At 37.6% G+C, this 11,015-nt stretch overlaps 1 protein-coding gene across 3 annotated transcripts in view; it reads right to left on the reverse strand.

Moving 5' to 3' along the window:
- Window positions 1–3,755: 3,755 nt before the first annotated feature.
- Window positions 3,756–11,015, reverse strand: part of LOC101848680 (ras-related protein Rab-15) — a 16,813-nt gene continuing 9,553 nt past the window's right edge. For all 3 annotated transcript variants that reach the window (XM_005104978.3, XM_013086212.2, XM_005104976.3), the window contains exons 3-7: window positions 10,068–10,189; window positions 8,829–8,906; window positions 8,110–8,199; window positions 6,236–6,301; window positions 3,756–4,754 (exon numbers count right to left, since the gene is read on the reverse strand). In XM_005104978.3, the coding sequence (XP_005105035.1) occupies window positions 4,617–4,754; window positions 6,236–6,301; window positions 8,110–8,199; window positions 8,829–8,906; window positions 10,068–10,189 (494 nt within the window). In that variant the 3' untranslated portion in view covers window positions 3,756–4,616. The remainder of the gene's footprint in view (window positions 4,755–6,235; window positions 6,302–8,109; window positions 8,200–8,828; window positions 8,907–10,067; window positions 10,190–11,015) is intronic.

The raw sequence follows: 11,015 nt of genomic DNA on the forward strand, positions 1-11,015 counted from the left end.
CTGTTACTATGATAGGGCTTGGTTCAGGTATACCCTCACCAAATTTGGTCTGTAAATCGGAAAGCCTTAGGGATTTCAAATTCATTGTTTATTTTCAAGATGGCGGCCGTTTCCATAGCAACCGTTCTAGCTATACCAAAATAAAATTGCGTATCAAGAGATTTTACTATGTCTAACTTATATGTGTACTTAGATTTGATCTCGGGCAATAATCATAGAAAATGGTCCTCAAGGGTAGCTCCTCCCGTTAAAAAAGCACAGCATTATAATAATAAAAATTGCTTTTATACTGCGCATATTCAGGCACTACAGCATGCTTTACAACTGTTATTACCCCAGCAGACCGTTGAACATTCAGGAACATTCTTGGCTTCACTTCTTGGGAGGCATACAATGCAAGCTGCTGATTTCATGTGCTCAAACAGCAACAAACTAACAAGATCTTTCGCTATCTATAGGCAGGTACCCATTTCCACCAGGGTGAAATAAGGAAAATTTATGTAAAGCGCCTTTCCCCAGTATTGGGATATAATGCACTTCATCTCCTTATTTTAGCTGCAATTTCAAGTAAACAAAACAAGTAACATTACAACTATGACAAAAATGAAGTTGTCTTGAACATAAGCACGGTACGGTGAAAAGTGATCGAATTTCAAATACAACGTATAAAAATAGTAAACTTTATACTTCATCTTGGCTAGAACTATCTTGTATTCACACTCTTTAAACAGCACACACTGTGGTAAAAGTAAAGTTTATGTCCCCACATCTTTGAACACAATGAGCTTTTTCCTGGTTGTGTAAGACGTCATTGCAACCACCCTATCACCCTCAAAGTGACACTGAATGTTGTGCACTAGGTCAAGCTGTTAGACAAAAAAGGGGAGAGGGCTATACTTTACTTTTATATTCATACTCCACAGGGGGCTGCTTGAGGAACGTGATTACAGGGGCAATAATAATACACTTCAAGACTACAAATACATTCCCTCTTTTCCCACTGACAATCGCATGGTAACTTCTACAGACATCATAAAAGTATGAAATTATAACATTGGTCTCATAAATTCCCTGTCAGTTGTCAAGATATGATGGTTATTGGCCTGAGGGACTGCATCACAGCTAGAGAGTTTCACAACTATAGGATGATTAGTTTGCAGCATAAAGGCACACCTTGGATTTTCTAATACTGTATGAAACATTACATTAAGTCCCACCCTAACCAGACAAGGCATACAATGGAACTTCCCACCTCCTCCATTTTTTTCTCTTTTTAGTGAAGGATGCTGACATGAAAGCAGGTCACTTGTTGGAGTCATATGTGTCAAGGTCCAACCCACAAGTATGTGCTTTCTTACCAACATGTTCTATGAGAACTACCTGAGAACTACATTAAACAGTATTTCCATTCATTATAACCAATGTTAGTAGCTGGGAAGGTAAGGGAGTTCAGTCTGTGACTTATAGAAAGGGGTGTGGGGGTGTTTGTGGAAACAAGGCTGAGAGTGCTGACTTTATGTCACAGCATTACACTGGCTGCACCTGTAAAGTTTTTACAAACAACCCCCTCCCCCTCCCAGAAAAGAGAGGAATAGCAACACAGGCCTTACATTATTACCAATAGGCTAGGGGTCAAATTTTGTCAGAAATGAGTTACATCAGAAGAAAACGGGAACACCTCTTCCTAGAATTATGGGAGGCACTTCGTAAGCATTTTCTATGTAAAAACATTGTGCATAGTAGATAAACATGTCATAAATAAGATTTTTGTGTATAATTTTCATCAAGTATTTGGCAAAATGTATATTAGACGTGAAGTCAGAAAGCACTCATGGTTATTGATACTCATTGACAATATGATGAATAGTTCTCTTTACAGATAAAGAAAGACAACAAAAAGAAAACAGACGGAAAGAAAGATGTAACACCTACCAGTAGCATACTGTGTTCTCTTTCTAAGAGAGAACTTCAGATTGAGCGAAAAAAAAAGAATTTTTACATTGTCATGATGGCACAAAATATTGGCCTTTCTTAAAAAGTTTTTACAGGTCAGATGACAACAGCAATAAAATGTGAAGGGAGTAAGGAATTAAATACTATTGCAATACTTAAAGATGTATTAATGCAAAGTAATAACACAATATATAGTGTCATAATGCTCAAAACTGTTAAACATCTCATCACGTATCTGGTCCAATAAGTAAAGATATCAATTCACAAAGCAATCAAACCAAAAGCATAGTTTGATTAGCATCAAACAAATTTGAGCATGAATCCCCCCTCACCCTATCCCTCCACTCCCCTTTTCCTTTCCCGAAATAACAAACCCCCCCCCCCAAAAAAAAACAACCCAATGTGGTCTGTGTGAAACAAAAGAGTTGCTGTGTGAAAGATCCCGTAAGAAGACATTGAGAAACTTTTTGAGCAGCGAGTGAAAAACTCCCACAAAACGCAGACTTTGGTAAAAGCAGGAAAATACTTCAACTAACCCGAACCACCCACAAAGACGTTGATGTTAAACATCATTAGAAAATATGTCCTGTAGTTATGTCATGTTATAATTTTTCAAGTTTGAATCAAATACGGGGATCTGGGAAAGGCTTTCATAGGAACATTTATGTGACTGAGTGATTGAAAATGTTTAAGGTCTACATTGACAAATTGTTTTGTCCAGAGCCAAACCAGATGAGTGGGATACAGCATCTCAGCAAAAATGCAGAAATACTTGATAAAATAAACCTTCTCATTTGGGAATCAAACTCACATCTTCAGTGTGGAATGGTGAGGGACCCAATCAATACCGCACACCCGTCTATATTTTTACTTGAAAAGGAAAGAAAGATTGCCCCTCTTAAGACCACAGATATTTCAGGTTCTTATACAGTCAGCTCTATCTCATTTAAAAATATGGAAAAGGTCTAATAATAAAACCATGAAACTGCATTAACATGAATGATTCTCTGTGCAGACAAATATTGAAGCATGATCATGAGTAAAATATTTGCAAACAAATTGCGAATTAAAAAGCTACTTCAATACTTCAAAATATAACTGTGGAATTAAAAAAGTAAATGGAGATTGAATTTAAATTTTAATTTCCTCTCCCTTGAAAAATAAAAAAGCAAAAATATGTAATTAAACATGAGATTTCTTATAATGTTTGAAATTATCAAAATCCTAAAAACAGACCACACACCACCACCTCTATAAAATTTTTAAAAAGAGCAAACAGCAGCACGATTCTTTCAGGATAATACTTAGCGGCATAAGGTCTATCCTTCACAAAAATGATATTATGAGGCAGCGACTTTTTCTTTCAAAGGCAATGGGGCCTAACAAATTAAAGCAATTCTGTACCATACATAGTAAATACAATTTTGCACTTTCTCAGTCCGTATATCGGAATGCTCTATTGTTATTTTTCTCTTTATTCTTATATAAGCATAAATAGAGGCAGATATCTGAAAAGGTATTGTTGTTCCCCAAGAGTAAAATGATTATGCGATGATATCATTTCCATGCAGAATGTTTGAGCATTACTTTTCTGTTTCTCTCCAGACATTTTCAATAGTGATGCACCGACAGTACCATTCTGCCAGAACAGAAGTATTTCATGAGATGAGTGCTATCTTGAACTATCGTACCATCCTGCCAGAACAGAAGTATTTCATGAGATGAGTGCTATCCTGAACTATCTACAGTTTCTGACTTTTGGGAGTTTTATTTATTGCTATCAAAGTGTTTTTTAAAAAATCTTTCCTTTGAGCCCCAAATTATTATGGTCCATGCTCTTGTTTGATAACATTTCAATTTCACTTTGTAATTATTCACTTCTCCTCGACTGGAATTCAATGCTTTCAAAGTCATGTTTTAAAGTGAAAAATGTAGAAAAATGAAACTAGTACAAGACAGCACAAAGCTCACAATTTTTGCAGATGTATATGAAAAGGAGAGCTCATAAAAAAAAACACTGAAGAATTTTATATCAACATGCTTGTCGTGTAAAGCTAAGGCACCATAAAAAATGATTACCTCTAATTTTTATCTCAATTTATAGGCCTCCTAAACAAAGTAAAAATATATAAACATTTTTTTTCTTTTTTAAAGTAAGTGTTTTTATGCCTGCATCGACTCAATTCAGATCAATTAAGAGGCAGGCTTCCAACCGTGCCTGTCGGGGCCAACCCAGGCTGAGAGGGTTACAACATACCAGCAGAAAGACTGAGATACCCAATAAAAATTTTTTTGCCACTTGGAAGTCGAACTCAGGTCTTCCGCGTGTGACAGTGAAGCGCCTAAACGCTACACAAGACACTGGTACAAAAATGTGACCGAAGTAAAACAATAGAACTGATTTAAGAAAAAGCGGCCTAAAACTTAGTTTATCCAAAACTGTACAATTACATGACTTAGAGACACAATAACAATGTTACTTAAAGCAATTATCAAAATTTTAAGTTTCCCCAAAACAGGACAGAATTGTATCATACCATCATCAAAAGGCACAAAAAGTAAATTAAAACAAAGCTACTTTCAGCAGTTATCACTGAAACTTATATGATGGTTCCTCCATAACTTTAAAAACACAAAGTCAAAGGGCACAGAGAAAACTACTTTCAGCAGGGACAGCCACGTGACAGCTTGACATCTTCTGTTTGAGACGCTGCATGGAGCACGTTTTCAGCCAGCGAATCATCAGCTACGTTATTCTCTGGCTCGGCTCTAAGAATGCCGCGGCAGACGTCCTTGAAAGGCTGGTAAAATTTAAAAGAAAAAAAAAACCAATTAGTAAAACTTCAACCAAAAACCAATCACTTGTTGAGTAATGGAGATGGACACAGACACAAATATCATTGTTCAGAGCAAAGAAACAGCAAGAGAACAAATAAATAGAATAGATGGGTAAGGAGTACTGGCAACTAAAATAGTACAAATAATATGTGAACTTTCACTCTGTATGTCGAAGTAGCAAGTGCAACTTTTAAGAACCTGTGAACTGCACTCAGATCCATCATGATCCATTAAGGTAAAAGTTTTCTCAGACAATTTACACAGACATGAAAATACAGTTGTCTCCACCTAAGATCCTGGTGCTCGGGAGCAAGAATAATGCCGGACCTTAGGTGAACTGGGATCTTAGCCGACGAACCCAAGGAAGAATCTATGGTGACCCATGTTAAGTCCCACTATTGGTAAAATGGTCTCCCTCCACTCTAAAATGACCTGACTTGACTCCTGGGTGGGTTTATGACATGTGGCGAGCAAAGACTAGTTAATCTCGACGACCCATTACAGTGCACAGTGGCATGAGGTGTGCCATTTTCATTTATCATCAATCGTAAGTCTCAAGATCTATGCTTACCCACAGTTGCCCTCCCCTATACCTGTCCCAAATTTATAGCCTTCCATCTCTGATTGAGTTCTCCCGCCTTTGTCGTAACGCACCATTACGTTGTGACCACATCAATTAAAATTCAGTCTGTCTTGCAAATTCAGGAATAGAGAAAACTGCTGCAATGGTTAGGGAAGAGTTCACAGTTCGATGTGATCCCGCCTGGAGCGAGGTGATGTAAGTTTAGGTGGAGAGCTCAGATGCAGGTGTGATGTTTGGGGAACACAAACGCGTCGGTCTGTTCACACATCGGTGTGATCCCATCTGGGGCAAACACTGTACCGTTTCATCAAGTTTTACAAGGCTTATGTGTAGAGTGGCTGATATTTGACATGACCGGCAGTTCATCCATCTCAACTTTTCCCTCTCGGTTGATTGGCTATGCCCACCAGGGTTTTTATTTAATAAATTATGATCAGAAAAGCGAGATCTTAGCTGAATGTAAACCTTCAGAGTGAATCAGAGCGTGATCTTGGTGGTGACTTTTGTATAGTAAAAATTCTGGTTTTTTTAAAATGGCGGGATGTTAAGCGAACCAGGATCGTAAGCTGTGGGATCTTAGGCGGAGACTACTGCATTGAAGAAAAACAGACTGACACAGCAAACTGAACAATTTTGTCATGCTGAATTTTGAAACTCTATCTTAAGAATTCTGTTACCCAAGTTAAAACGGGTACAGAAAAAAAATGAAGCCTTTACCCACCTTGCCTCTGAGTAATTTTAGAATAGTGGTATTCCAGAGAAGCTTACAAGAGAAAGGTACTTTAAAAAAAACCCAGAAGTACCTTCTCTGTGAAGATAGTACTACTGATTTCTTAATCCACATGCAATGGAATAACTTACCAGCTCTAGGCTTTCGGGGTCTTTAGCACTTGACTCGTAAAACGGTATTTTGTAAAAGTCAGCCAACTGTTGTAAAAAAAAATCCAATATGAAACAAACTGAGTAAGGCATTAGCAGACAATGAAAACATATGAATGTCAGTTGAATTTAAGCCACAAAACTACTAACACTTATGAGAGACAGGAAAGAAATATTCAAGAAAGAAAGCAAATTTCACATCCCATTGAGATACAATCTTGAAATCTTCAAGTGATCATTCTAAGCTGTATAGCTGTCTTAAAATCAGGTAGAAAAATATTTTACAACTATCCTATACAGGTCCTTCTTACATATATGCATCAGTAAGGGATATATGTGGGAGAAAACTCGGGGGCGAGCAGACAGAAGATCTTCAGAGAAAGAACCCCGCTCAAGCAAGTGTTTCGGCCCTAACTTCCTGACACTCTGAGGGGGCCGGGTCACCTTAGAGTGTCAGAGAGTTAAGGCCGAAACACTTGCTTTAGGGGGGGGGGGTTCTTCCTCTTAAGATTTCCTCCTGTCCGCTCGCCCCACGAGTTTTCTCCCACATATATCCCTTTCTATATTAGGGATATATATATAGTTAATTGAGAAAGAACTTAGGTTACCAAACTAGGAAGGGGCCGAGAACACATGTGCTTTTGAGCGTTATAAAAGTACACACTGAAGACTTGCAAGCTCTATCACATTAAGTAAACACAGCATGCCTGTAGTAAGCTTTTTTCTTATAGAATGTTGTATATTTGTCACAATTGAATTATGCACTGTCTACAGGTAGTCTTTTTCTCCGAGTCTTCTTTCTGGAGCTCAAATAATAAAGTGCTTATTAAGCTTTGAAATCTAGCAGAACTTTGTATGATTTAAAAACCCATTGTGGAAGGGAAGTGTCAAAAAAATGAAAAACAAATGTACTTTTAAGAGTTATATTCTTTCATTTTCCCCCTCAACCCGTGTGCTGCCTTATGACATACTTGGTAGGTCACTAAATGGGTCGTTTTCACCTTCGTGTTGTGCCATTGACATCACAAAATTTATTGTTCCTGGTTGTAAGACGTTATAGGTACATCCTGCTAATTATCTGGCTCTAATTTTTCTGTCCAGAGATTTAACCACAATCACAACATGAATTCGGATATATGAATAAAAAAGTGCACACCAGTACCAAATTTACCAGTAGAGTCAGGCACGGATAACTTAAACAAATCAGGGATTGACAAATGTGTTTGACACATCCATACTTTGAGTACATTGTATAGTGAAAACTTAAAGAGATATCAGTCGGGGAATGACAAATTATACGAGCCATCTGTGATTTTGATTGTTTCTGGTTGCCCTACTAAATCAGTTTATTGCCAGGCTTGCCAACCATTGATGAAAACAGGTTTAGTCTTGCGGAAAATTGAGTGACCTTGCAAAATATAAACACTATTAAACACCAATATAACTTTTAAAAAGGCAACAAGTTTCACTTTTTGACTAAGTTTGCAAGTTTTTCGAAAGAGGGGGACTACAGGGAAAGATGAAAGTAACACCATCAAAGATGCGGGGTCTGTAATATGTCACGAGTGGACCAGATATAGACAGTGAGTCCATTAACACTGAGACATGAGACTGCTGTCCTGGCTAATCAGCTTAGCTGAAAATTAGCACTGAGAGCAGGAACCCATATCTCTAAGCAACAACAGGGTAAAAACAAAAAAAAGTGTCATTATTTAATTTTGTCTTACAATGACTATGTGATCAATAAAATAGAACCAAAGATTTATTAATTCTGTCACCAATACACTAAAACTGTACCACCTAGGTGACAAACAAGCATACAAGTCTCCTGTCAACCAAACATGGCTCAAACTCACACTCTGCCCCATTTCCCTGGAGACCACTCGTTTTGCCTCCAGGTCACTTTTGTTCCCAACGAGAATCACAGATTTACGCTGTCTGGCATACTGAAATCAGATTTAAAACAGAGCAGACAATACAACTTTAAAACGGCTGCCATCATCCTTTTCAGAGGCAAACTGAGAAGGCATGCCATGAGGGTACAAAACTATGAAACATGAATGAAGGAGTACCCACAAGGTTTTAAATCTAGCTCTCTATCTATGATCAACTCTACTTATTTCACTGAGTAGGTGACAAACTCTAGGCAAAATTTAAAAAACCCAGCAAATTCTTTTTCCTTAATTTTTACCCTTGTCATTCCCTTAAATATCCTTCACCGTCTTACAAAGTGGGTCCTGAAACTCAAAACAGTACACTGAAATCACCTACAGCTAATAAAGACCACACGAAAAAACATCTGGTTATTGTTATTGTGTCTTACAATATGTATCCTACACAGAATTCACAATGAGACTCAGAAGTTCAGTGGTAAACACCTAAAATTGGGGTCATCCAAGTTCACCATAAATCCACTTTCTGTAAGGTTGCCTTATTTCTCTATCATAAACCTTTGCATGATCCTGATTTACTTATTTGACAACAACCCTGCAGCTTTCAACTTGTCTGCAAATTATAAATCAAATGAAAAAACAATTTTCTAATCGGGATAAAAACAAACTAAAAAACAACCTACCTCCTTGATGTAAACAATCCATTTTGCTATGGAGTCAAAAGACTTCCGATCACAAATGTCATAAACTAGTATACATCCCTGAGGGAAAAAAAGTGTGGAAAACAACTTAATAAGATCTCTGGACAAAGAACTGAACTGATTTAAAAAAATAAAAAGCAAAATAAAACCGAACAACAACCAACCAAAGGCATATTATTTATGCGCACACAAACACACACACACACGCACAAAAACATTACACACGCACACAAACAAACACACACACACACGCACACAAACACACACACACACGCACACAAACACGCACACAAACACACACACACACGCACACAAACACACACACACACGCACACAAACACACACACGCACACAAACACACACACACACAAACACAAACACACACACGCAGACAAACACACACACACACGCACACAAACACACACACACACGCACACAAACACACACACGCAGACAAACACACACACACACGCACACAAACACACACACACACGCACACAAACACACACACACACGCAGACAAACACACACACACACGCAGACAAACACACACACACGCACACAAACACACACACACACGCACACAAACACACACACACACGCAGACAAACACACACACACACGCACACAAACATTACTGGATGATAATAATATCAGACTTTCTTCTTTGTAACTTTCAGTATTGTTTAATATTTTAAAAAGCTGAACCAGCGACCCTGCTATATCTAAGGTTATTTTCCTATCGACCACAATGCTATGGAGACCCAAACAATTAACCTAACTGTTTTTCTGAGATCCCCTTTCTTTGAAAGTTATCTTCATTCCGCAAAAAGAGCTGTAATGAACAAGCTTTCAGTTCAGATTACACTTTCTTTGACAATAAAGTGATACTTAACATTCTATGATTATATCAGCAAATTCTAACCTTTCCATACTTAAACAAATATGACCACATTCAACATTAGGAATGAACATTTAAAATAACTTTCAGTAAAACAATTAACGAGCAACAAATATAAAGCTTGTTCAAAATTTTTTTTCTGCCTGTTGTTACTTTTAAGTTCAGAGTTCATTTCTAATTATAAAGTGCATAGAGCATACTGTACAGCATGGACATGCATTTATAAATCTAATTATAATCATCTGTATTCATCATTAATTGCGGAGACTCCAGAATGAATGAAAGGAGATACTTTATAAAAAAATATATAAGAGTTTTACCTGAGCTCTCGTGTAGAACTGTTTTGTAATAGACTCAAATCTCTCTTGCCCTGCAGTGTCCCAGATCTGTAACTTCACTCTTTTTCCATCCAGATTAATGACTTTCATTTTAAAGTCCACACCTAGAGAATTAAAAAAGGCCTACTGATCAGAACGTCACACTCTTTGATAAACTATAGTACAGAAACCAGGAAATGCTTTTTTAGACCAGTCCTTTATAATTATTTCAAAACAGCAATTGCTATCCCTAACCCCCATAAATAAAGAACTTTGTGACAATGTGAGTATGGTATAGTAAGCATTTTAAGGTTAGGCTACCGGACTCGTAATCTTGAGGTTGCGGGGTCGGGGGTTTGAGCCGCGAGCTGGATGTTGTGTCCTTGGGAAAGTCACTTTACACGAATTTTCCTCAGTTCACCAAGGTGGAAATGGGTACCTGGCCATAGACAGCGAAAGATCTTGTCAGTATGTTAGTGTTTTAGCGCCTATAAATGGCTGCTTGCACTGTATGCTTCTCAGGAAGTTGAGTTTGTTTCAGAATGCTCTCAGGTCGGCTGGGGTAATAGTGTAGATTGTGAAATGCATAGAGCTTGCTGTTGAGAGGGGATTTGCGCTATACAAATGCAGTCTATTTTTAATTAACTTTGCCCCCGGCAAGGTCAACTCATTTGGTTGTTCTGTTCATACTATTTACTAACGATGAAGGGAGAGCCAGTTTGATAGATCTAGTATTCAGAGCCCCTAGAATGAAATTACGATCTTTCGGTGAGTAAAGTTTCTCATTTTTTGGGCCCAAAAATCTGGAACACCTTGCCTCAGGACCTCAGAAAAACAACAGATTTTCATAGGTAAAAGCCATTGCTCAAGGCTCATTCGTTTAATTGTTAGTTATAGTGTGTTAGTAAGTTCTGATTTTTTAATATACAAGTACATGTGCATATATATATA

The sequence above is a fragment of the Aplysia californica genome, unplaced genomic scaffold (genome assembly GCF_000002075.1).
Source record: "Aplysia californica isolate F4 #8 unplaced genomic scaffold, AplCal3.0 scaffold00444, whole genome shotgun sequence".
NCBI classification, from domain to species: Eukaryota; Metazoa; Mollusca; class Gastropoda; order Aplysiida; family Aplysiidae; genus Aplysia; species Aplysia californica.